Source organism: Nycticebus coucang, chromosome 6 (genome assembly GCF_027406575.1).
Source record: "Nycticebus coucang isolate mNycCou1 chromosome 6, mNycCou1.pri, whole genome shotgun sequence".
NCBI lineage: Eukaryota > Metazoa > Chordata > Mammalia > Primates > Lorisidae > Nycticebus > Nycticebus coucang.
This window is the reverse complement of record NC_069785.1, coordinates 2,138,592-2,164,197: the sequence shown is the minus strand read 5'-3', so window position 1 is coordinate 2,164,197 and position 25,606 is coordinate 2,138,592. Positions and strand designations below refer to the sequence as shown.

The following is a 25,606-nucleotide window of genomic DNA, read 5'->3' as shown; positions in this document are numbered from 1 at the left end:
CACTCACTCACTCACTCATCCACTCACTCACTCACTCGTGTGTTTTGAGTTTCCCCTGTGAGTTAGGCCTAGGCTTGGTGCATGTCTGTCTTTAGGCTCCCAGCTGGTGGACCCAGCTGTATAAACTAGCATCTCAGGGTTCCTATGGCAGCAGGAGGCACGGGCTGGGGCACTCAGCTTGGCGCACCAGGTCAGGCTTCCTGGAGGAGGTGTCCTCCAAGGATGGGATAGGCTGCATATGCAGGTGAAGTTTCTGCTTTTCTGTCTTGCCTTCAGAGCCAAACCACTGAGACTTGCACACACACACCCTCACAGGCCCAACAACACAGTGGGTGTTCATGGTGCTGAGCAGGGCACCCTTGTCTCCTCGCAGCCTGGGTGAAGCCAACCTCCCCTGCTACTGCCACTCCTCCTGCTCAGAAATGAGCTGTGTGCCTCTGAAAGGCTGGGGGCCCTCAAGGGCAGATCTGGTCCCCAGAATTCTCCCAGGCCTCTGTGAGCAGAGGCACAGCAGCCAAGTGGGGATGGCCATGTCTGATGGGAGTTTGTCCCAGACTCATGGGACCTGAGTTTCATCAAAGGAGAAAGTACCCATCCTGGCCTGTCAGTGCAGGGATGTGCCCACACCTAGGGAGGGGGCCTGGCCCAAAATAGCAGCCTCTCTGCAGACCCTCAGGGGCCAATTGATGGGCCAGGGGAAAAGGGGGTGCCCTGAGTTAGGTCATGTCATGGGATGGAAATGCCTGCTGGTGACCTTCCAGATCCCCAGGGTAGTGAATCTTGGGAGGCAGTCAGACCCAGCCTCTGATAGGGTTGCCCTGGGCCCTGGATGTGCCTCTGTGGCGTGGTTCACCTGAGGGCCATGCTGCAGACCGCTGGCTCCTCAGAGGGCCACTGGAAAGGCAGAGTTGTCTGTGGCTGCGGTGTGGCTGATAAGGCAGAGCACAGGCCTGGCCTCGGCTCTACAGACCTGAGCTGCATCCCTATCTCCTGGTCTCTCTTAGTACCTTGCCGGTTGGTCATGGGTCCTCCCTCTGTCTCTGTGCCCCCTGAGGCTTGGGAGTGAGGGATGCTCTGTACCACAGCCTTTGGCTGGAGCTGGCTGGTACCCTGATCCTGCTCAGCCTAGGGAGAGGCCTGAGGGGCAGGATGTGGCTGCAGGGAGCAGGTGAGGGGCAAGGAGCCTGCTCCGGGTGAGTTGCCTTGGCTCTGCTGACCATCTGTCAACTGAGGGTCAAGCCCACACCCCTCAGTAAGAGCCAAAGCTGGGTGTCACCGCACCCACTGACACAAGGAAATGAGTCCAGAGAGCCTCCTTGTCTTTTATGGGGGTCCCCAGGTTGCACCCTCCCTTGCCCGGGTAGTCTGGTGGGGGCTTCCCACTTGTGCCTGCAATGCCCTACCCTCCCACTGCAGCCTGGTGGCCCTGCCCTCCCTGGTGGGTCCCAGACCTGGGGAAGTGCCAGGAAGGTGAGGAGGGGCTGCCCACCCAGGCCTTGCTGACTAGATGCTGAAGTCTCCCAAGGAGGGCTGCACTTCCTCCCTCCGTGGCCCAGAGGGTGGGAGGAGGTAGGCAGGAAGAGGCCCTCAGCTAAGGCTCTAATGAAATCCAGATGGATGGACACAGCCTGCTGCCACCCCTGCCTGTGCAGGCTCACCGTGGCGGGGCTGTGTCTCTACACGCACTCCTCCCAGTGCCTGTCTTGCCTGGGCTCCTTGCCCTGCAGAGATGGCCTCTGTCCTGCCCTGATCTGCAGTGTGACCTCGGGACAGTGGAGGAGGAGGAACTCTGCCTTTCAGGGCTGTCACACGGTGTGACTCAGGCCATGTAAGATCTGTGGGTCTCACACACCAGGCTCTGGGCCCCTGGGATGAAGATGGCATTGCTAGTACCAGCTGTGGCTAAAGAACCCATGTCTCCAAGGTCTCCTGGTGCCCAGAGCTGTGTGGGCTCCTCCCAGGTAGCCTGGGCTCAGCTCCGAGACCCTCGCTGTCCCCCATTCCTGGTCCTGCCTCGGTGGACACAGGTGCTGCCACCACTGCTCTCTAAAGGACTCCGCCATGCATCGTAGATTACTTTTATTTTCCATGATGACACCTCACTAGGAGGAAAGCCGTCCCTGGGGTCTCTTAAAAGACAACTCCGATTAACGACAGAGGAGTTGAGCAAAACAGCGGTGTTGGTCTTGCCACAGTAGAGGGTGGTAGGAGGCAGGCTGTAGTCCTGTTGGGACAAAATGGGCTGGAGAGGCCCAGGGCCAGGAGGAAGGGTGGGGCATGCTTGAGGGTGCAGAAGCAGGGGGAGCGAGCGACAGCCACCTGTCAGCTCAGGAGCCCTGAGTGCATGCAGCTGGGGGTGACAGCCGTGGGTGGGCCGGTGGCCACAGAGGAGCCACCCCAGGGAACCAGTGGGTGGGCATGGTGAGCTCACCTGAGGCGTGTCTGTTGCAGCAGGACTGGGATGAGCAACAGCTGGGGAGCAGTGATTGCGTGTGATTGTGTGTGTCTTTCTGTGTGTCTGTATATGTATCTCTGAGTCTGTGTGTGTGTGTCTGTTTCAGTGAGTGTGCAGGTCTCTGTGTGTGTCGGGGTCCCTGGGAGTCTACACCACACTTACCAAACGTGCACCATGACCCCCTTGTGGGTGTTTGAACCCAGGCATCATCTTCTCCCCATAGGGCCCGGGGTTTGGGGTCTGCTCAGACCGTGTCTCAGTGGTTCCCTGGGGATGCTGTGGGGCGTGGGCTGAGGCTGGGTGTGGGCGTACTTCACCCAGGTCCTGGGGCAGGTGGCAGCTGGAGCCAGTGTGAGGCTCTCCTGGAGGGTAGTGGGTAGGGGCCAAGCAGGACAGCGTCTCCAGGACAAATTCGGGGCCTTAGCACATTCAGAAGGGTGAGGAAGACTTTGCCTGGGGTCCAGGGGGACATGGTAGTCATGATGGCAGCATAGAGATCCTTTTGTATGTGGGCACTGTCCTGGGTGCTTTGAATGCAGGCCTCCAGTGGTCACATCATCCTATTTTAAAGCCAGGGAAACTAAGGCACAGGAGACTGGGTCAACAGGTACAGGCCATAGCCCAGGGAAGTCTGACCTGAGCCCACAGCGGCTGCCAGGTGGGAAAGAGCTGGTGGCCGGCAGGTGATGCCCTCAGTGCAGGCACTGGGAGGGTCCTTGGCCTGGGAGGGGTACACAGAGGCCCCCACTTGGAGGAATAAAGTGCAGGCCATGGAGCCCCATTCTGGCCATGTTTCCTGGAAGTGGCTGATGGGGTTCTGAGGGTGGGACGCCTTGGTGCCCGCATGGGTGTGTGACGGGCAGCTGCTGATGCCCACTGAGTGCCCACGCTTCTCCTCCCAGAGCTGCCCAGAAACTCAGTCTGGCCTCCAAGCGCAAGAAGCCCCACCCACCACCGGCTCCAGCTGCCCGGGGTGCCTCTACCTACCCCACCAACTTTAGTGGGGTCCTGCAGCTGTGGCCACCCCCGGTGCCCCCCTGCCTGGTCAGGGCCACCTCCAAGGCCAAGGATAGCTCCGGCAGCGTGGGAAAGGTAGGCCCGCCCTGCGGTCATGGTGATCTGGGCAGGAGTGGGGGTGGGGGTGGGTACAGATGGAGCAACGCCCCTTCCTCCTCCTAGGCTGAGCAGGGGTGGTTGGCGGGCCACAAATGGGGAGACAGAGGCCCAGGGAGCCTGGGTGGGGGTGGTGTGTCCACAGAGATTCCAGGGCCAGGTGGTGGTCTCTGTGGGATGCTGCCTGAGGTGGGCAGGGGTCAGGTGGGGACTCCCCCATTTTCTAGAGTTGCTGTGTCTGGGAAGATCCCAGTCACAGCCAGCCTGGTGAAGTGGGATGTGTGATGCAGGTTTAGGCTAGCTATGGCAGTTGGGGAAATTGAGGGGCAAGGGCCTTGCCTGATGTGGGATCTCCCGGCTGGCCCCAGGGTTCTGGGTGACTATCTGGCTGCACCTCTAGAGGCTTGGGAGCCCCAGGTCTACCAGGAAGTAGAGGAGCCCATTTAGCAAGGGCTAAATGGTGCTCCGGAGTTGCACAGCCGTGGAGGGGATACTGGACCCTGGGTCCAACCCCCAGCCTGAATGTTGAGCGCTTTCCTGGCCCTGCGCCTGCTCTGCAGGGGCCCCTCTCAGCACCCTGAGAGTGGTGGGGTTGGGCCTGCTCAGTGCACCCAGTGGCCATCTCCCCAGAGTCTCCACCCCAGGGCCCAGGGGCGTTACCTCCCCAGTGATGGTCTGTGCCATGTTGGAAACCCCTTGATATGTCTGCAGAAGGCTGTCAGGGTGGCTGTCCTGTCTGGCGGGTGCCACTTGTGTATGTTGGGCGGACCCCTGCATGGCTTCCCAGCCACAGCCCAGCTCCCATGCATGAACACGGCTCCAGACCCTGGCAGCCCCCAGCATTTTCTTTCTCTTTTCTTTTTTTTTTTTTGAGACAGTTTCGCTATGTCGCTCTGGGTAGAGTGCTGTGGCATCACAGCTCACAGCAACCTCAAACTCTTGGGCTTAAGCGATTCTCTTGCTTCAGCCTCCCGAGTAGCTGGGACTACAGGCACCCGCCACAACGCCCAACTATTTTTTGGTTGCAGTTGTCATTGTTGTTTAGCAGGCCCGGGCTGGGTTTGAACCCTCCAGCCTCAGTACATGTGGCCTTCACCCTACTCAAGCTATGGTGCTGAGCCACCCCTAGCATTTTCTGAGGCATCTCTGGGTCATGGGAGGGCCCATGAGACCCTGTGCCACCCGGGAAGCTGTAGTGAGTTGGGCCAACTGGCCCCAGAGCACCTGTTCTAGGGGCTCCCTCCCCAAAGGCCTCATCAGGCTAGTGCTGCCTGGACTGGTGGTAGCCTGTTGGCTAGGAGCCCATGGGGTGCACTGGCAACTCTGGCTGGTTCTGGGCCATAGCTGCCGGGCTTGGGTGCTGTGCGTGGTCACCACGTGGAGCTGCGTGCAGATTTGGGGGTGGTCAGCCCCAGAGTGGGGTATGTACCTCATGAGCTCCCTGCCTCTGAGTCCCTCCCACCACGCGTTCCTCCTAGCTTCATGGAACTGGATAAATCACCTTTCCTCTCCGGCCCTGCTTAACGTTCTCTTGGGCAGGTTGGCTGGGCCAACCTCTGTGTCCTCCTGACTTGGACACTCTGAGTCAGTGACCCCAAGTCAGAGGGAGCTCTGTGTCCTGGGGTGGCTGACTCTGTCTGTGCTGCTCAGCCTGGGAGCAGGGGCTGCCTGGAGAGGTAGCTTTCCTCTTGGGACCTCCCCATTCCCAGCATTGCTTGGGGTTTGGGGGCAGAGAGGGGCTTCCCACTCCATGTCCCTGTGCTCTGCACCAGGGCTGTTTCTCTCACAGCATCCCCAGGAAGCAAGGCGGACGTCAGCCCCATGTTCTGGCCTAGAACCGGTGTGTCGACTCACACCCGGGCATCCTCTCCACCCTGGAAAGCCTCTAAGGCAGGGTGGTTGGGCCCCTAAGGCTGGCCATGTGGGGTGTACAGCTGTGCTGAGACCTGGGGAAGGATAGCTGAGGTCCAGTGTGAAGGGAAAGGTGCAACCTTCGGGCTTCTAGCCCAGCGCTGGACTCGAGGGGGTGACCTCAGTCTGCCTACTGAGCCTGCTGGTCCATCTGGGCCTCTCCGTCCGCCAGCAGGGCTGAGGGGTGGAGGGCTGCTCTGCCCTGGCTGTTACTCAGAGACCAGCCCCACCCCTGGCTCCTGAGGGCCTTCTTCTTCCTCTCTGTGGCAGAAATCCCCACCCTGTTCCCTGGTCACTCAGCCCTTGGCCACCAGCCTTCTAACCCCCCACTGTGCCCCCTCCCCAGCTCCCTGGATGTTATTAGCACTAATATCACATGCTCAGAGATGCCTCCTGAAAGGCGTTTAATATTGTCACCGAGAAGAAGTTAGATTACACTCAATTTCTGACATTAATGTGCTACTTAAGATAATCCATCACAGGGTGGTATTAAAAAAGACATCCTTTCTGGGTGGGTGCTGTGCGCCCCTCCTCCCTCGCCTGCCTGGGCCACCTCTTGGGAGCTAGAAGCCCTTTTTTAATGCAAAATGTGTTTTTCCCCCACCAGGCAGCTATTCAGCAAGGCTTTGTGATATCTGAACATTTAGGGGAGAGGCTTGACGTGCTTCTCGGAAAGGACCCTGTCATTTCCCACAGTAATGACAGGGTTCTCTCTGGCAGACAATGGCACTGGGATGGGGCAGTGCTGGGGGCAGGCTGGTGGCTGATGCCCCTCTGTGCCCTGTCCCCTCCCGGGGAGGCCAGACTCTAAGATTAAAACTGTGGCTGAGAGGATGGCCCTCACAGGATGTCAGAACCAAATTGAGGGCTTCTCTGGCCTCCCCTCCCTCCCCTTCCCACTAGGAATTCTCTCAGATCTGAGAACCCTTTCTGCTCCTCAAGTGGTGAGGAGTTCATGCTGGAAAAAAATTGCCAAAAATTACCAGGAAGTGCACATTTTCGTCTGCTTTGCAGCAGCGTTGGGAAATGAAATAGTTTTGTTCGTGTCATCAGGGAATAAAAGAATCGATTCTCCCCTAATGGAGCCCGGGTTCTGGGAGGTACAGTAGAAGTGGTTCCTCAGGCTTTCCCGAGAGGGGCACTCGCAGCTGGAGCAGTTTGCATATCAATCCGCCTAGTGGAACTACCCATGGTAAACCAATTTTGCCAGCCTTATGTATCTGTCACTTACAATTAAATCTGTGAAAAATATTGGCTTTGAAATGAGTCTCGGGTAATTTGATTTAGGCTGTTGTGGAGAAATCAGAGATTTCATCGCAGGGTAGACTGTGGTGTCCGTAAGGAGGGGCCTGAATCAGGGTGGTTCTTGGTGGCTGGTGACTAGCACCTGGTGGGTCAGAGCCCCCCCAGCCCCCGTACACACAATGTACATGTTGGGTTGCTCCTTCTCCAGCAGCTCTGGGACCTGGCAGCCCCCCTCCACGCCTAGCTTCTGCTCCCTCTGAGGGTGCTGGCCTAGCTGGCTGGGGGCTTCCTGAGACTGGTACTGTCATTGCTTTGGAGACACACCCTTGATCCTGCCCAGAGCCAGAGCTGCCTGCCACCTGCCAGGGCCCTGGGAGCTCAGGCCGGAAGTCCAGCCCCACCCTCATCCTGCCAACCCCCACCCCGTCACCCCCCGCTGCCCCAGCCTCCGTTTCCCAAGCCTGCATGAGCGCTTGTGAGACTGAGGGCTTCAGAATTCGCATCTCTTCTAGGAAGCGGTCCTTGTTTTCTTTGGGTCCCTGATTTGTCATTTTTACAGGGTTTTCTCCAGCTTTCTCCTTGTGGAGACCCTGCCAATCATTGGGTTTTTGAGTTTGGCTTCCCAAGCTGGCTGGGGTTCAGAAGCAGCAGCCCTGAAAGTCCCCCCAGCACCACCAGAATCTGGGGCCCTTGCCCTTCTGTGGGGCATCCATTGCCTCATCCCACAGGTGCTCCCTGCACACCCTGCCACCCCTCAGCCCCTGGAGGGCTTTGGCCAGGAGGGGTTCTCTAGATGAGAGAGATCTCTGGGGAATGGGAGAGGGGTGTGCTGCTCTATCCCGTCCTGGCCTGGGCTGAACCGCTTAGCAAGACTGGGTGTCCCTCTGTGCCCTGTGTCCCCAGCTTGCTGCTCCCCATTCTTTGTGTCCCATCCAGGGCTGCTGGGCTGTGCCCCTGCCAGCCTCGCCGCTCCTCCTGCCCTGCAGTTAGCGGCCAGATGGGCAGAGATCGCCTGCTCAGATGTGCCACCTCCCCCCTCAGGTGAAGGTCATGCTTCGGGTCTGGCCGGCACAGGGGGCCCAGCGCTCGTCCGAGTCCATGTCTTTCCTGAAGGTGGACCCTCGGAAGAAGCAGGTGACCCTCTATGACCCGGCTGCTGGTCCCCCGGGCTGCGCAGGCCCCCGGCGAGCCGCCACCGCGGTCCTGCCCAGGATGTTTGCTTTTGATGCTATCTTCCCCCCGGACTCCGAGCAGGTACGGTGGTGGGTGGGCTTGGCAGGCATCCTCCTGGGGGTTTGGGGACCTGGCCGCTGGCTGAGGACCAAGGGGCAGATTTGTACTGGCCTCTCTGTGTGGTATGAGGAGGAAGGAGGTGCAGAGTGGAGCCCAGCTCGCCTGGTGCCAACAAGTCTGCCTGTGGGTGGCTCTACCCAGTGGCTGCTGCTATAGGCCAAGTCCTGGCCTTCTGGAGCCCACCCAGAAGCATTGGGAGCTCTGGTGTGTTCTTCCTGAACACAGGGCACCCGATGTGCCCCACATGTACGACATGAACTGAGGCCAGAAGTGGGTCTCTGTGTGTGCTGTGGTCATTTCTGGCATGTGTGCACTTTCATGGTAGAATATGTTTTGGGGGCCATGTCCATGTGTGCACACATGTCTGGCTAGTACATCCGGTTTGCTTTGTGCGGTGTGTCTGGTTCATGTGTGCGGTGTGTCTGGTTCATGCGCACTCAGTGCTGTCTGTGTGCGGCGTGTCTGGTCCGTGCGCACTCGGTGCTGTCTGTGTGCGGCGTGTCTGGTTCATGCGCACTCGGTGCTGTCTGTGTGCGGCGTGTCTGGTCCGTGCGCACTCAGTGCTGTCCGTGTGTGGCGTGTCTGGTCCGTGCGCACTCTGTGCTGTCCGTGTGTGGCGTGTCTGGTCCGTGCACACTCTGTGCTGTCCGTGTGCGGCGTGTCTGGTCCGTGCGCACTCGGTGCTGTCCGTGTGCGGCGTGTCTGGTCCGTGAGCACTCGGTGCTGTCCGTGTGCGGCGTGTCTGGTCTGTGCGCACTCTGTGCTGTCTGTGTGCGGCGTGTCTGGTTCATGCACTCTGTGCTGTCCGTGTGCGGCGTGTCTGGTCCGTGCGCACTCTGTGCTGTCTGTGTGTGGTGTGTCTGGTTCATGCGCATTCTGTGCTGTCTGTGTGCGGCGTGTGTCTGGTTTCCGCAGGCTCGGTGCTGTCTGTGTGGAGTGTGTGTCTGGTTTGGTTTCTGCACGCTTAGTGCTGTGTGCAGTGTGCCACATGTAAGAGATGTGTCTTTGGCCCTGTGTGTGCCAGCCAAGCCTCCCGTGTGCCGATTGCCTGCATGTAGCAGGGACAGACAGGTTTTGGGCTCATAGACATGGTGGAAGGCAGGTGGCCACAGTCTGTAGCCCTGGGGCCGGTCTCATTTTCTCTGCCCTCCTAGGCTGAAATCTGCTCGGGGACCTTAGCTGACGTGCTTCAGTCTGTGGTCAGTGGGGCTGATGGCTGTATTTTTTCTTTCGGCCACATGAGCCTTGGTGAGTGCCCTGCCCTGGAGGAATCTGCTGACCACCCCACTCCCATCCTTGCTGCTGCCATCTCTGGGCTTAGCTCCGGGTGGGGAGAAGCTTGGGTCTTCATGTGAGCAGTGGGTGGGCATGTGGGTTAGGGCTGCTGGAGAGGAAGCTGAAGCCCTGCAGAACCAGAATGCAGTCTGGACCAGAGGAGGCCCCAGGCAGGCCCTGAGGCCCATGGGCAGGGCCGGGTGGTCGGTCCCCATGTGTGGCTATTTGTGGGCTTGCCCTGTGGAGTGCGGGGCTGATGTGCCTGTGCCATCTTTAGGCAAGTCGTACACCATGATCGGCAGGGACAGCTCGCCCCAGAGCCTGGGCGTCGTGCCCTGCGCCATCTCCTGGCTCTTTAGGCTCATCGAGGAGCACAAGGAGAGGATGGGGACCCGCTTCTCCGTCCGTGTCTCGGCTGTGGAGGTGTGCGGCCGGGACCAGAGCCTGCGGGACCTGCTGGCCGAGGTGGCCTCTGGAAGCCCCCAGGACACCCAGTCTCCAGGAGTACACCTGCGGGAGGACCCCGCGTGTGGGGCGCAGGTGCGCCAGCAGCCCTGTGCACAGTGGGTAGAGGGCACGGTGTGGGTTTGCACTTGGCTCCAGCTGCTTAAGTGCCCTCGCCTCTCCTTTCTCACAGCTCCAGCACCAGAGCGAGCTGAGGGCACCCTCGGCAGAGAAGGCAGCCTTCTTCCTGGACGCAGCACTGGCGGCCCGCAGCACCAGCCGTGCAGGCAGTGGGGAGGACACCCGGTGCAGTTCCCACATGCTGTTCACGCTTCATGTCTACCAGTACCGCGTGGAGAAGTGTGGCCGGGGAGCCAGTAGGTGCTGCGCCCAGCGCTTGTGTGTGCACAGCTGAGACCTAGGTCCAGGGGCCCTGTTGTCCATTGTCCCCTGGGGGTGTCCCCTGAAGACTCCTGCTTGGGCTTGGGATGGGGCTGTGGGGCAGAGTCTGGGCCTGGGACCCTCCATCATCAGCCTGCCCTGTGGTTTCAGTGTCTGGAGGCCGAAGCCGCCTGCACCTTATTGACCTGGGCAGCTGTGAGGCGGCGCCTGGCAGGGGTGGGGAGGCTGCTGGGGGACCTCTGTGCCTGTCCCTGTCAGCCCTGGGCAGCGTCATCTTGGCCCTGGTCAATGGAGCCAAGCATGTACCCTATCGGTGAGTGTGGGCACCTTGGCGGGCATTGGTTGGGGGCTGGCAGTCGGCTGGGGATAGGCCAGGCTCTCGTGCTTGAGGGTTTGGCACTCTGGTGGCCCCCTGCTCCCCCACTCCCCCACCTGAGGGGCCTCCATCCTTGAGGGCTGCCTGATCCAGAGCTAGGCTGGTGGCAGGTGGCCCAGGGTGCAGGGACAGAGGGGATGCCAGACCTGACCTGGGGCTCCCCTTGCCCAGCCTCCTCTGCTGATGTCTGAGCCCCCTCGGCCCCCAGGGACCACAGACTCACCATGCTACTGCGGGAGGCCCTGGCCACAACCAGCTGCCACACCACCATGATTGCCCATGTCTCGGATGTGCCGGCCCACCACGCTGAGACACTAAGCACAGTGCAGCTGGCCGCCCGCATCCACCGTTTGCGCAGGAAGAAGGCCAAGGTGGGTCCATCTCCTGCCCACCCCTCCCCAAAGGCCTCCCCGGCTTCTCTGCCAGTCCCTGCAGAGAGTGGGGTGAGGGCTATGCCATGTGTCCTGCCCGGGGGATCAGGGAGCCCAGCCCGAGGTTCCCAGAGGTGTCGGAGATGCTGGCAGCCGGAGCTGGCTGGGGCCTGGCCTCTCTCTAGCCTGTTGTCCCACACAGGCCCCTGGGCCTGGAGAGAGCAGCATCAATCAGCTCAGCAGGGGACATTCCAGGCACCCCGTGGGGCCTCGTGGGCATTCAGGGCAGACAGCCTGGCTCTGAATTCTGGCTTGCAGCTGTAGGTCATGCCCACATCTTCCCTCTCTCCCAAAAAGCAGATCAATGCCTTTCTCCCTGCAAAGTGGCTGACAGGAGCCCCTCAGTGCAGTTCCTGGTGTGTGGCAGGGCCTGGCCGGTGGCTGCCACCAGTCCTGGGGAGGGTTGGGAAGAGGCGATGCAGGGGAGGATGGGCTCACAGCCACTTTGCCCCCAGTGTGCCTCCAGCTCCTCGGGCGGGGAGAGCTCCTGTGAGGAGAGCCGTGCTCGCCGGCCCCCGCACCTGCGGCCCTTCCAGCCTCGTGCTGTGGGCCTGGACCCTGACCACTCAAGGCCTGGCTTGCCTGGGGACCCGGATTACTCGTCCAGCAGTGAGCAGTCCTGTGACACCGTCATCTACGTGGGGCCTGGTGGCATGGCACTGTCCGACCGTGAGCTCACTGACAATGAGGGCCCACCAGACTCTGTGCCCATCATCCCTGCTCTGAGCCGCAGGCGGCCCTCCGTGGGCCCACGAGACGCCGACCACTTCCGCTGCAGCACCTTTGCTGAGCTGCAGGAGCGGCTGGAGTGCATTGATGGCAGTGAGGGACCCTGGGGGTCCCCCTTTGTCCCCAACGGGGCCTGGGCCAGCTCGTCCCCAGGGAGCAGGAAGCCCTTGGCACCTAAGGCTGCGTCCCCCAGGAAAGCCATGGGCCCCCCGATGGCGGCCAGCACCTCTCAAGGCAGCTCTGGCTTGGACACCCACCGGGGTGCCCCTGAGCCCGCCAAGGCCAACACCTGGAGTGACCAGAGGGAGGATAGTGGCACCCGGCCTGAGTTGCCTGCCCCGGACAAGGCCTCTGGGGGTGGAGGCAGAAGGCCATTGCCCAGCCCGGCCCCTCCGCCCCTTCAACCCGAAGGCCACGGAGCCCCAGAGGAGCCTGGGGGAGGGGGTGCCAATTGCGTGGTGCGGACACCCCCTGTAGGCATGAGTGGGCAGGCGGGCCAATCCCCACCACTCCCAGACGTGGCTTGCCCCTGCCCAGCCGCTCGTGGTCACCGTTTGGAGCGGGGCCTGCTGACGGCCACAGTGACCTTGCAGCAGCCTGTGGAGCTCAATGGCGAGGATGAGCTGGTGTTCACGGTGGTGGAGGAGCTGTCCTTGGGTGGGCTTGCGGGAGCTGGGAGGCCCACCAGCCTGACTAGCCTCGGCAGCAGCTGCTCCCTGCAGGCCCTGGCCTCTGGGTCCAGGCCAGTCAGCATCATCAGCAGCATCAATGATGAGTTCGACGCTTACACGTCCCCCGCTCCGGAGGGCCTAGGCAGCCCCCCAACCTGTGTGGTCGGCCTCCACGATTCTGCCACCTGTGGCCCCAACTTGCCTCCATGGCCCGACACCCCTGTCCTGGACAGCTCCCTGGAGGATGGCAGTTCTGGCTGCCTGGAACAGGACAGAGCCGACAGCCCCAGCCAGGCCTGGAGTCCTCACCCTGGGGAGGCGGCTGCAGCTGCCGCAGTCCAACTGGGGAAAGAGACCTGGGCTGGGTCCCCTCAGGGAGTAGCCACAACACAGACCATCCACTCCAGCCTACCCCGGAAATCGAGGACTACCTCAGCGGCCAGCCGCACAGGCTGCACTCACGTGGGTCAGAGCCCGCCTGGCCGAGGCCTGTTCGAGGACCCGTGGCAGCTCCGGGCAGATGAATGTGATGTGCTTCAGGTGGCCTCTGCTGGCAGGGCCCCCAGCCCTATCCCTGGCTCCTCCCGGCTGCTTGAGGGCCAGGTGATGCTGGCTTGTGCCCAGAGAGTGGTGGACGGGTGTGAGGTGGCTGCCAGGGTGGCCCGCAGGCCAGAGGCTGTGGCTTGGATTCCGCCACTGCGGAGGGGAGCCACCACATTGGGCGTGACCACACCTGGTGGGTCCTGTGGGGATGTTCTGGCTGAGGCAGGGGCCTGCTCAGGAAGCCTGAAGGCCTCCCCCACTGGCAAGAAGAGTGTGGCTCCCAAGGGGGGCTTCTTTCCGAGGCCCAGTGGGACGGCCCCACCGGCCCCGCCTGTGAGGAAGTCCAGCCTGGAGCATAAGAGCAGCTCAGCCCTAGCCCCCACTCAGGCTGTGGGCCTGATGCGAGTCGGGGCTGCCGCTATTTTCCGAGGAGAGGAGGAGGCCAGGCCCAGTGGCCGGATTGACCACTCTGTCCCCAGGGCCACATCCAGCCTGAAGGCCCGAGCCAGCAAGGTGGAGGTGGTACACCGTTCCACCGGCCACCCATCTCTGGAACGGCACGAGGGCCTAGTGCACGGTGGCGGCAAGGTCAGGGAAGCTGCTTGGCGGCTGCCCCGGGCTGTGCCCAGGTTGGGGGTACCGCCTGCCAGCCCCATGCCTGGGTTGACCCCTGCCTGTAGGAGCAACCCAGCCAAAGGTGTGGGAGCCCCTAAACCCCTGCCTGGTGGGGCCAAGGGCCGTAGTCTAGTGGCCGGTGGGTCACGAGCTCCAGGTAGTTCAGTGAAACCACCGGCCTTTGTGGCAGGCAAAGCCCCCAGCGGGCCTGGGACAGGTGCCAGGGCAGCCCCACGGGCTGGGCCAGGTATTGGGGCTAAGGCTGGTCGCGGCACCATTATGGGCACCAGGCAGGCGCTCCGGGCTGCCCATAGTCGCGTCCATGAGCTGGTGGCCAGTGGAGCCCCCGGCAGAGGCTGTCCCTCCTGGGGTGCAGCCGACTCGGACAGCGGCAATGACAGCGGTGTGAATGCGGGAGAGGAGAGGCCGCCAGTGGGCCCAGCCCTGCCCTCCCCCTACAGCAAGGTGACAGCGCCACGGAGGCCGCAGCGCTACAGCAGCGGCCATGGCAGCGACAATAGCAGCGTGCTGAGCGGGGAACTTCCACCTGCCATGGGCCGCACAGCCCTTTTCTACCACAGCGGTGGCAGCAGCGGCTATGAGAGCATGATGCGTGACAGTGAGGCCACCGGCAGCACCTCCTCTGCCCCGGACTCCATGAGCGAGAGCGGGGCTGCCTCTCCGGGTGCCCGCTGCCGCAGCCTCAAGTCCCCCAAGAAGAGGGCCACAGGTGGGCGAGGCAACGGCCCTGTGTTGTGCGCGGTCCCCTACAGCATGTAGAGCTGACAGGCAGGCACTGGTGCGCAGAGCCCAGAGGCACAGGCCCTTGTCAGTTTAGACTCCCAAGCACACAGACATGCACCGCCCTCTACGATGCGTGAAGGCGTCCAGGGCAGCAGTGCCCTCTCTGTTGTGCAGAGCGAGCGCAGGGCAGCCCCGAGCACTTGCCCAGCTAGGCCACTGAGGAGCTGGGAGGGACCCCGACAGGACTGCCCTGGGGGATGGGACTGCAAAGGTCAGGGCCTAGCCGGGGGTGGGGGTGGGGGTCAGTGAGAGCAGTGAGACCCGTGCGGTGTTGGGAGTTAGGGCTCGGCATGGCCACCTAGAATCCCGGGGCTCCCTCCAGGGAAGGCTGACCTCGCCTGCTGCTATTGGTGTCACTGTCCAGGAGAGAGGTCCTGGCATGGCTCCAGAGACAGTCCCAGGGACAGGAGGGCTGTTTCTGAGGAAGGGCTGCTTGTTTCAGAGAGTGAGAAGCAGAGTCCCCTAGGCAGTGGAGGCAGACCCTTTGCTCCTTGGGGCATAACTGACCTGGCGGGGCAGGTGGGGCAGTCCTGACTGGGCTCCTAAGTGCTCTCAGTTGGGGCCCTGGCCTGGGTCCTCCCAGCCCGATGCTTGCCCAGCACCTGTCTCTGTTTCAGGTCTGCAGCGGCGGCGGCTGATCCCAGCCCCGCTGCCGGACACTGCTGCCCTGGGCCGCAAGCCCAGCCTCCCTGGGCAGTGGGTGGATTTGCCCCTGCCCCTGGCCAGCTCACTCAAGGAGCCCTTCGAGATCAAGGTGTATGAAATCGATGATGTGGAGCGCCTGCAGCGGCCACGCCCAGCCCCACGGGAGGACCCGGCCCAGGTCAGGCTGGTGGTGGCCTCAGGGCAGATGCTGAGTTGCAGGTGGCAGTGTGGGAAGGGCTGTGGCTGGGCAAACCCTGAACCTGCTTTCTCTTGTTCACAGCCCTTGCAGGATGCACAGGTAAGAGCTGGCCCTGTCCAGCCTGAGCCCAGAGGCCTCCTAAGTTCCCCATGGGCAGTGGGTGGCTGGCTGGAGGGTCCCGAGGCACTGCTGTTGTCCCCTGGAGTCCTGCCTTTGGGGGGGGCGGTGTCCCAGAGTAATGCCAGGATCCAGGTAGGCACCAGCATTTGGGGGGAGATGGGCACCATGGTAGGAGCTGGGTGGCCCTGGGGTGATGCCTGTCCTCTGGCCTGAGCCTCTCCACTGCCCACCCAGAGCCCCACGTGTGTCAGCATGAGGCTGCGTTTGGCAGAGCGCAGGCAGCAACGGCTGCGGGAGGCACGGGCCAAGCATGAGCACCTGTGCCAGGAGCTGGCTGAGACCCAGGGCCGGCTGATGGTGGAGCCCGGCCGCTGGCTGGAGCAGTGTGAGTGCCCTTGTGCCCTCAGCCACCCCTCTGCTCTCTGAACCCCAGTGCTCACGTACCCTGTGGGGGCCATTGGAAGGAGGGGCCCCAGGCCCAAATGCCCTTCCTACCCCCACTGGGCCTGACTCAGGTGCCTGTTGTCCTCCCTACCCAGTCGAAGTGGACCCGGAGCTGGACCCCGAGTCAGTGGAGTATCTGGTGGCCCTGGAACGAGCCACGGTGGCCCTGGAACAGTGCGTGAACCTGTGCAAGGCCCATGTCATGATGGTCACCTGCTTCGACATCAGTATTGCTGCCACTACTACAGTCCTGGGGCCTCAGGAGGTGGACGTATGAGCCTAGGCAGTGGACACAGGGGAGGGGACGTGCAGGGGGTGCTAAGGCAGGACATGAGATGGCGCGCGGATGTGTCGGGGTTGCTGGAGGAGGACACGGGGCTGTGAGGACGCAGGATGGGGTCTCTGAGAGGGGGTGAGCGTGGGTGGGAGGCTGGCCTGGGTGAGGGAGCAGACAGCGTGTGAAGACAGTTGCCACCAGCAGCAACGCAAGTGCCTTTGACCTTGTTTTGGATTTTTCTCCTTTTTGCATTTGGTGCTAAGGACTTAAGACACCAGCAGACCACATGCCAGGGCCGGCAGCTTGGGCTGGGGCTGGAGCTGGCTCGTGTGTGTGTGTGTGTGTGTGTGTGTGTGTGTGTATGTGTGTGTGTGTAGTTTGCCTTCTCCACAGCCCGTGGGGTGTCTCAGGACAGGCCCGCTGGCTCTTCCAGGACACGGGAGTGGCCTCCTCTGGGCACAGCCCGGGGTGGGCATGTGGATTCCCAGCGCAGATTGTGCAGGTGGGGTCTTAGGGGGTGGGACGGCCGACCTGGGTGCCCTCCCTTCCTGAAGGACCCTGCTCTGTGCCGAGGACACCCAGGGCAGCTAACAGGGCTGAACCACAGGCCCATGCTGCCTCTTCCACGGCAGGAATTTTTACCAAAACTACAAGCAAAAAAATAAAACAAACCACCACCGCCAACAAAGATGGGGGAATAAGGGTTTTGTAAAGCTTCTTTCTGTAAGGTTCGTATTTTTGTATCATTTTGCCTATAAATGCAGGATTTGCTGTGGGAATTTGAAGACAAATGATCTATGTTTTTATGGTTTTCTACAGAAGGTGCCCCTCGGGCTGGCCCTCCCCACTGCAGGAGGCAGCTCTCTCAGGGGTCCCTGGGGAGGGTGGACCCCCTTGTGAGGTGCTTCTTGCCGAGTGCAGATGAGGGATGAGCCTGCCGATGTTTGTGACGTCACCCACGACAGGCTGGTGCTCTCTGGTTGTGACTGTCTGAATCCAAGCCCTGTGTAGATGACATCATGCTCTGGGTTTCACCTGTGAATAAAAGATGCACACTTGTCACACAGCTGCTGCGCTCACTGGAGCTCCCTCGCGGCTCACTGCCCTCTGAGAGTCTGTGTCAGGACTCTTCGCCCCTGTGGCAAGGCCTTCCGGAGGGTGGTGGGTAGTGGGCAGCAGCACTGGGACTTGTGCCCACCCCTCCTCTCTGACTCCCCCACCACTTTCTTCTTGACACCCCCTAGGGGGCCCAGCTTGGAGACTGGGCTGTCAGGAAACAGTCTTTTCTGCTGGGCTTTGGCTTCCTTTGCATTGGGTTATGTTATCTGTGGAAATCGAGCAAAGGGTGATGAGGAGCCTTGTCCCCTTTGCTTCCTGCCTGCCTTCTGGGCAACAAGTGATCGGACACACGCCGAGGCTCAGGACCCCCAGCTGCAGCCACGGGGCTCAGACGGGGCTAGTCCTGGATGCCTTGGGGCTGGCTATGTCCTGCCCTCAGTGTGTTCAGAGCCTCCAGGCCCTTCGGAGGAGGAGGGCTGCCCCTCTGAGCACGCCGTCTCATCTGATGCACACACACCTTTTGGCCCACCTTGATGGCCTCCGGCTTTCTTGGGGTTCTGTGAGCCTCACATACAGCATGGTCACAGCTGAGTCAATCAGCTTTCCCCCAAACCTGTTTCTCTGTCCCCACACCAAAGCCCCACCTCTGCAGGCCTCAGGTTGCTCAAGACCTTGGTCCTGACCCTGACACCCCACCGTGCTGCACCCCCTCCCCCGCTCCAGCAGAAACAGACCCACAGCAGCAGGGCCTTTGTAGCCTGACACTGGGGGCTGCCCTTCCATGCCCGCTCAGCCAGGTGGGCTGCAGGTGCCCCTTCCCTGGCTGCAGGTGGTGAGCATGGGACCCTGCGCCAGACCACCTTGTGTGGTCTTTGTCTTGTTTCCCAGCCTTGGGGGACCTTCAGAGGCAGGGCAGCCAAGTCATCACTATTCTTCCACATGGCACAGGGCTGGGTCCCAGCCCCAGGGGTGACTGGGGGACTGGTTGAAGAAGAAATGAATGAACAAATGAATTATTGCCTCTCAAAGAGGACTGCAGCTGGGCAGAAGCAGGTCCTGGACACAGCATGCCACCGTCTGCAGAGCTGGGCCTGTACATGGGCCCAGATCAGACCCAGCCCTTCGAGTGGCCATGTGGCCCCTGTGGGTCTGACCACAGAGTGGTCCACACCCAGGGCTCCATATAGCACTGGTACCACCTGCTCTTGCAGCTGGCCAAGCAAGAGGCAGCTTGTGCCCTGACCCCCCGTTTTCTATTTTGAAGCTAGGTCTGGGTCCCAGTGGAACATAGACTTCTAGGGAGGGCATGGCTATTCATCACCAGCCAATGACGCCCAAGCTGCTGGTTTCTGTCACTAATCTGGGGACTCAGCAGCTGGGGTGGGGGGTGTCGAGTCAGGGCAGATGTGATGGAGCCTGGGCTGGGGCAAGGGTAGTCCCCCCAGGACCCTGCTCTCTTGAAGCCACCTGGCTCAGGGTCCTGTTAACTTGGTGCAGTAGACAGGGACCCGGCTTTCTGCACAGAAGCACCAGCCAGACACCCTGTTTGTTGGGGCTGGGGCACTGCTGGGGTCTGGATGGGTCAGGGCACCTCATCCTCAGGGCCTGGGGCAGTGCTGGGCCCAGGTGGGGTGGCAGGGGCTGGGGAGCCTACCCTGGAGCCCTGGTCCACTGCCCAGTGTGTGGCTCTGGCTCCTGCAGGCTCTGCACTGTCTCCCAGATGAGGATGAGCTGTGTCCCTTCTTTACACAGAGAGCACCCTGCTTCCTCCTTCATCCGTTGATCATTTGAGGGGTCCAGAGCCTGCTTCTTGCCAAGAGCCGCCTGTGCCCCAATCCTCACTGTCACCCCACCTCACGCTGTGGCCTCTGTGGCCCAGGTGGGGCAGGCCTACAGTGTGGCCAGGTGGTGGTCACTTCCTACAGTCCCAGCCAGGCCTTAGAGGGTGGTGCCTACTCTTCTGGACAGGAGTCCACTGTCCTGGGGCTGGGCTAGGGTGGCCTTTCACCTGGAACATCAAAGCCCCCAGCTTGTTGTTATAGGCTGGGAAACAGCCGGGGCTCCCACTTTATGGATGAGATGGCTGCAGCCACCCTGGACCCAGCTTTCTGACCGGACCCAAAGCCCAACCAGCAAAGGGTCCATGCATGCTGCTTAGAGCATTTGGGGAAACTGTAGGGTTACTCATGCCCACTCGGTGCTCTCTCTTTTCCAAAGAGGGCAGAGGTGGAGTGTGGGGAGCAGGAGGTGGAGTTTCCAGTGCAGGGTCAGATAGGCCTAGTGTGGGGTAGGAGTGCTGCCTAGGGGAGTTGCTGGCTGCTGACTGAGGGGCTGGGTGGCAGGAGGGGCGCCTGAAGGGCAGGGGCCTGAAGCACTTATGATTAACTAGTCTGGCCCCTGGTTGAGATGCCTGTCTGGCACTCTCCAAGTCCAGGCCTGCTCTGCCCACCCCACCCACCCTGACCTTGGACTGGGGGCTACACAGGCAGGCAGGGGCTATGCCTGGCTCATCTAGTGAGGGGAGAGGTTGGTGGGTCATAGTCTGGCTCCCCAGTGGCCCCATGAGGCCGCTTTCCCGGCTAGGGGTATGGGGCTTCCCTTTACCAGGGATTGATCAGCAGGGGAGAAAGGGACCAGAGCCCCCCCACCCTGGATTCAGAATCCTCCTGTTTGGGCAAAGGGGCAAGGTGACCCCAGCTGGGGGTCTTGGGTGCCTGGAGCAGGGCCTGAAGCTTTGAGAGCGAGCACTCGGCTCTCAGAGGTCCCCTGTGTGCCGTGGTATGGGGAGGTGACAGGAGCCTGGTGCAATAATGGTATGGTGGTGGTGGCTGGGCAGAGCAGTCTGGGGACAGTGGCAGTGGGGACCTAGTGAGCCCTGCAGGCAACAAGCTGCATCCTGGGACCTGAACTGCAGCTTGAGCCGCCTCCCTCCTTGCGCCTCCTGGCCCTGCTCTGCCTCAGGGCTATTTGTCCCCTGGGCTGGCCCCTTAGAGGCTGCCTGGGAGGCCCAGATCCCCTGGGAGATGGGAGCAAAGTCTCTCCAGCAGCCTCTATGGGTCTCTTGCTGGGTTGTGAGCCCCTGCGGCAAGACGGGGTGGCCTGAGGAGCCCCACATGATGTCCCAAGAAATGGCAATGCCTACACTTTCTGATGGGGGTAAGGGAGGTTCTGCCAGCCTCTGGGTCTACCCCTAGGGCCAGCCTGGCTGCCTCATGTGCATGCAGGGTGCCTGGGCTCCCTGGAAGTGGCCCCTGGCTCACCCCTAAAGCCGTGGTTCACAACCTTCCTAATGCCATGACCCTTTAACACAGTTCCTCATGTTGTGGTGACCCCCAACCATAAAATTATTTTCATTGCTATAGAACCGAAAATTTTATGGTTGGGGGTCACCACAACGTGAGAAACTGTATTAAAGGGTCGCAGCATTAGGAAGGTTGAGAACCACTACCTAAGGGCCCTGTGGGAGTCTGAGGATTGCCCTGCTCTGTGGTGGCTCCCCAGCCTCCCTGGGCCCTGGGATAGAGACCTGGCCTGTTCTGCTGTCCCTCCCCAGCTAGGGAGCCCTGGAGCGGGTGGCTGGGCTCTCTCCCACAAACAGGAAGCTCAGGGCCATTTCTCCCTCCTGACATTGTGTCTGCCAAGGCGGGATCCAGGCCCCACTTCCACACAGGAAACCGAGAGGCAGGGAGGGGGCTGGTAAGGAATTCCCTGGACAGGCCAAGGAGCTGGAGCTTCCTATGGGTTAGGCGGGCAATGTGGGGGTGGGAGAGGTGTGGGGGGCAGGGGTGCGTGTGGTGGGCAGAAGTCTGGGCTTTGGCTGTCATGGGGACCCTGAGGCCTAGCATCTGCCTCCCCATTGGAGTGGTAGTGTCTCCCCTCCGCAGAAGCCAGTGTGGCTGGCATGGGAGGACATTTGTGGTTTTAGGGAGGATCCTGGAAGGGGTGGGAGCAGAGGGTGGAGCTCAGGTCCTCTGAAGGTGCTCTCCTCCAAGCTGGGGCCTGGGCAGCCAAAGGGTCCTCCTCAAAATGCCTTCTTCTTCTTTTTTTTTTTTTGTAGAGACAGAGTCTCACTTTATGGCCCTCCGTAGAGTGCCGTGGCCTCACACAGCTCACAGCAATCTCCAACTCCTGGGCTTAAGCGATTCTCTTGCCTCAGCCTCCCGAGTAGCTGTGACTACAGGCGCCCGCCACAACACCCGGCTATTTTTTGGTTGCAGTTTGGCCGGGGCCGGGTTTGAACCCGTCACCCTTGGTATATGGGGCTGGCGCCCTACCGACTGAGCCACAGGCGCCGCCCTTCTTTTTTTTTTTTTATGAGACAGAATCTTGTTCTGTCACTCAGGCTGGAGTGTAGTGTCACCATTATAGCTCACTGTAGCCTTGAACAACTCCTGGGCTCAAGCGATCCTCCCACTTCAGCCTCCCAAAGTGCTGGGATTACACGTGTGAGCTGCCAAGATGATCCAAAATGCCCTCCTGACCAGGCCTCCATGAAACTGGGTCTCCCTCCCTCCACTTCCTCACCCTCCCTGCTCCAAATGCATCAAACCTCAGCCTTTTGCTACGCTGCATTTGTTCCAGAATCATCTTTTAAAAATCAAGTTTATTTTAGGCCTATATTAGAGTTGGGAAGACAGTACAGAGAGGCCCTGTACCCTGCCCATGTCCCTATGCACACGCCTCACATCAGCAGGTAGACTTGTTATGACGAACTAGTGACATGCGGCTATTAGCTAAGGCTGGCCTTTGTTCACAGGTCCTCAGTTTCCCCCCCGTCCATCCAGGCCCTGCTCCAGAGGGTGTGAAGTTCACGTTCCTTGGAATCCTTTGCACAGAAGACTCGTCTTTTCTCTGTCATTTCTTACTTTCTTCAATTACTTCGGTGTGGACATGGGGACCTTTTTTTCTACTTAGTTATAATCCAGCATTGGTTAGTTTTGTTGCTAAAATTGTCCCAGCTCTGGCACCAGAGCTGGTGGCAGTTTCCTGACCGCTCCTCTGAGCTGTTGGCTAGTGACAGTTTCCTGACTGCTGCTCTGAGCCCCCCGAGTCCTGGGGCCCTGCTGCCCATCACAGGTAGCCTAGGCATCCTGGCCCTGCCCTGCAGGTGACACTTTGGCCGGTGTCCTTCACACGCTCCACTTGACATTCCCTAAGCCCTTGGGTCTTGATCTGCACAGGGACCTCCAACCCTCTGATGTGGCCAGCGCTAGGGAAGTGAGGGCCGAGGCCCTGGCAGTGGGGCTGAGGTCCCAGCGTGTCCAGATAGAGTGGCTCATGGCTAGTCCAGGCCCAGCCTATCCCTCTCATCCAACTCCCTGAACAGAATGGAGCTCCTGGGGCTGGGGGCAATGCCTATGATGCAGGGACCGCTGTCCCTCGGGGAAGACATGTGGTCTAGGTTAGTGGAAAGCTGTGTGTCCACAGAGGACACCACAGGTGGGGCCATGGGAGGCTCAGGGCACGTGGTGGTGGGCTCGGGTTGACCACTACCCTGCCCCACCCCCCACCCCATGCCTTACTTCTCTTCCTGCGGCAGGAGTGGCTGCCCAGTCGCACCTGCACTGGCTTCGCTGTTGGATAGAGGTCTCTGTAGGTAGGAATAAATCTCTCCTGTCTCTGGCTGTGGGGGAGATGGGTGTATTTCTCACTGCCTTAGCAGCTGTCCGAGGAAGCTGATGTGCCTGGCAGAGGGGTGATGCTCTAAATCTGTGCCCTGTGCTGATTTGTAGGCCTGGCTGTGCCGGCACAGGTGCCATGGCATCTTTATGAGTTGGGATGGGGACAGGCTGGGTGTGATGTATGGCCTGGGCCGACCCCTTCCCCACCACCAACCTCGCCCACCTTGTCCCCCCCTTGTCGGGCCAGCACCAGCGTGATCTGGGACCAGGTTGAGGGCAGGAAGATATTGGTCTCAGGCTGCTACTTACTCAGGGAAATTTGAAATTTGGCTTCAGGAAGGTGTTTTCCCAGGACATGGCCATCCAGGGGGTTTCCTGAGCCCAGGGGCCCTGGCTGTGCCTGGTCTGAGCTGGCAGCAAGGATAGAGGAAGCTGGCCCCTGTTGTGGGGAGAAGACTCCATCCCACCACGGGGACTGCACAGACAACCCCAGAGTCACCCAGGCTGCAGTCAGTAGCTGGGATGTGGGCAGATGAGGCTGCGGCGAGGGTCACGGGAAATACATACACACTCGGGTGCTCAGGAGCACCAGACTCTTTATTGTAGCACCAGGCATCCTTCTGCCCCTACCCCCACACCAGCCAGAGCATCCTCCATTTGGGGGAACATGCTGCTTCCTTCCCAGGCAGAAGGTGGGCCTCGAGTTTCTGATGGCTCAGCTCCTGGGATTTGGTTTCCCCAGCAGCAGGTGCAACTTGAGGAAAGTGCCAGGCTCTAGAGTCCTCCACAGGCTTTAGTCCAGAGGGGACTCCAGAGCCAGAGCCGTCATGGAGGGGAGGGCTGCGTGGTCTGAGCTCGCCTGCAGGAGTGTTAGAAGAGGTATTATGGCGGGTACCCAGAGGCCGGCTCGTGCAGGCAGAGGCCAGGCCTTCCAGAGGACTATGCTGTGCTGGGCCTCTGAGAAGAGCCAGCCCAGGGTGGGAAACTGACTGTGGGCCCTCTCGGGTGTAGTGTTACTCCGAGTTCAGGGATGGCCTTCTTGTCCCTGTGGTCACTATGACATGTGATCAGCCAGGTAGCACACATTTGGAATGGCTCCCACCCTCATGGGAACCATAGCCCTCTGCTTACCAGTGTGGCAATCTGCCTGGACCATGCTTTCCTGACCAGCCCCACTCTACCCCTAGGCCTGTTGGTACTCCTGACCTTCCAGGCCACCTGTGCCTACATGTGCACCCCAATGTGCCACCATTCTTGGCCCCCTGAGTAGGGTCCTGGTCTCTAACCACCTATAGGCCAGGAGGTGCCTGGACTGAGGGGTGATGCTCTAATTCTGTGCCTTGTGTTGATTTGTAGGCCTGGAGGGAAGTGTCTCTGGGATTTCTTGTCTGGTTAAGTGCCTTTCTTCCAATAGGCCGGGTTGGCTGGGCCAGGTCACCCTGCTCACCAGGCCACCCCTGTCCTTGGAGAAAAAGCCACCCTTACACCCTCACCTTCAGATAGAGCTGGACCTGGGATCCAGGAGGCCAGGATGGAATTGCGAGGCATGCCCTGGGACCATCAGGGAGGGGTCTGGAAGAGCCTCTGCCTTGAGGACTCCTCAAGTGAGAGGCACATTCACTGTTTCCTCATAACAGCTCTAGTGGCTTGCAGGGCCCTGTTAGCCCAACCCAGGGGACTGTCCAAGGGCCTGCGGGCAGTTCCTCCAGCTGGCAGCTGTGTGAAGGAGCCATGGTCTGGGGACAATGCTGGGGTCGCAGGACCCCCACGGCCTTGCAGGCAATGTGGCTGCTAGTCTCGAGGCATGGCCTGGGCTTGCACAGGGCCAAGAGGGCAGGAGGTGGCTCCTGAGTGCTGGTGTTCACTTTCCACTATGCTGAGCTGATGGGGAGGTTGAGTCTGGGTGCCGAGGGTCAGGCCCTGTGATTTGAGAATAAAATACCTCCCCCAGGCGGCCAGGTTACTAGTTGGTTGTGTGCACACATGAGCATAGGCACACATGGGCACACAGGCAGGCACACAAGTGGAGGTGTGGGCCCTGGCGCTCTGTGCATCCTGGAAACGCAGGCTGGGTTCTCTTTCCCCCCAGGTCTTCCCAGTAAGTCCATGGGGAGGACATTGGCCTTGGCTCCCCAGACTTGGGCTCACAAAGCAAATCTGCCCCTCCTAGCCCACAGGCCAGGATGGGAGGGGAACACGCTGCACAGAGGGGTGAGCCAGGGCTAGCTACTCCCAGGGGACAGCAGGACAGAGTGCTGAGGTTCTCTGGCTAGGCTTTTGCTCTAGGCTGAGGTTCTCTTTGCTAGGCTTTTGTGGGTGCTGGAGGTATGCAGGCCGGCCTGCTCTTGGCCTTTGTCCTCACCTCCCCTGGTCCGGTGGGGTCTTTGTGTGTGGTAAGCATGTGCCTCGTGAGTGAAGGCTTGGCAGGCTGGTGTCCCAGACTTAGATGCTAGACTGAGAGTTGGCTCCTGGGCACAGGCCCAGGAGGAGGCCCAGGAGGAGGGAAGCTGGTTCCAGGCTGTGAGGCCTGGGCGCTTGGGGTCTGGTCTGGGCCCTGAGAGTCTGCAGATGGGACGGCCTGGCACAGGGCCCTGGGGTGCTTTGGAATCGCCTTGAAGGAACCTGGAGTAAGTGCAGCATTTTACCCAGAAACTTCCACTGGGCTGCTATTTCTTCTGGGGGGCCACCCAACTGGGCCATGCATAGGGTGGTGGCCTCGGTGGTCTGTGGCCAGTTGTGCTTGGGGACTCCCAGGCTAGAGGCCTGGGTAGAGGTCCAGGTACCCAGACAGCCTCCTTCGGACCACGGATGCAGCATCTGGGAGCTCAGGGGAGGGGCTGCCAGGAGTGGGGCCGGAGTGGGGCAGTGTTAGTGTCCAGGTGTTGCCTCCTTGAGGTTCTTAATGACACTTGGACAAGGGTTCTAGAATTTCCA

The 25,606-nt window shown here is 60.7% G+C and overlaps 1 protein-coding gene across 5 annotated transcripts in view; it reads left to right on the top strand.

Moving 5' to 3' along the window:
• The window catches only part of KIF26A (kinesin family member 26A), a 42,016-nt gene extending 24,964 nt beyond the window's left edge, over positions 1-17,052 (top strand). For 4 of the 5 annotated variants that reach the window (XM_053595551.1, XM_053595553.1, XM_053595550.1 and 1 more), the window contains 12 exons: positions 3,358-3,547; positions 7,766-7,978; positions 9,172-9,265; positions 9,570-9,832; positions 9,930-10,113; positions 10,289-10,451; positions 10,723-10,885; positions 11,401-14,233; positions 14,925-15,130; positions 15,233-15,250; positions 15,506-15,656; positions 15,811-17,052. In XM_053595551.1, coding sequence (XP_053451526.1) covers positions 3,358-3,547; positions 7,766-7,978; positions 9,172-9,265; positions 9,570-9,832; positions 9,930-10,113; positions 10,289-10,451; positions 10,723-10,885; positions 11,401-14,233; positions 14,925-15,130; positions 15,233-15,250; positions 15,506-15,656; positions 15,811-15,992 — 4,660 coding nt within the window. In that variant the 3' untranslated portion in view covers positions 15,993-17,052. The remainder of the gene's footprint in view (positions 1-3,357; positions 3,548-7,765; positions 7,979-9,171; positions 9,266-9,569; positions 9,833-9,929; positions 10,114-10,288; positions 10,452-10,722; positions 10,886-11,400; positions 14,234-14,924; positions 15,131-15,232; positions 15,251-15,505; positions 15,657-15,810) is intronic. The other variant, XM_053595552.1, reaches the window with a different exon arrangement.
• Positions 17,053-25,606: the final 8,554 nt, after the last annotated feature.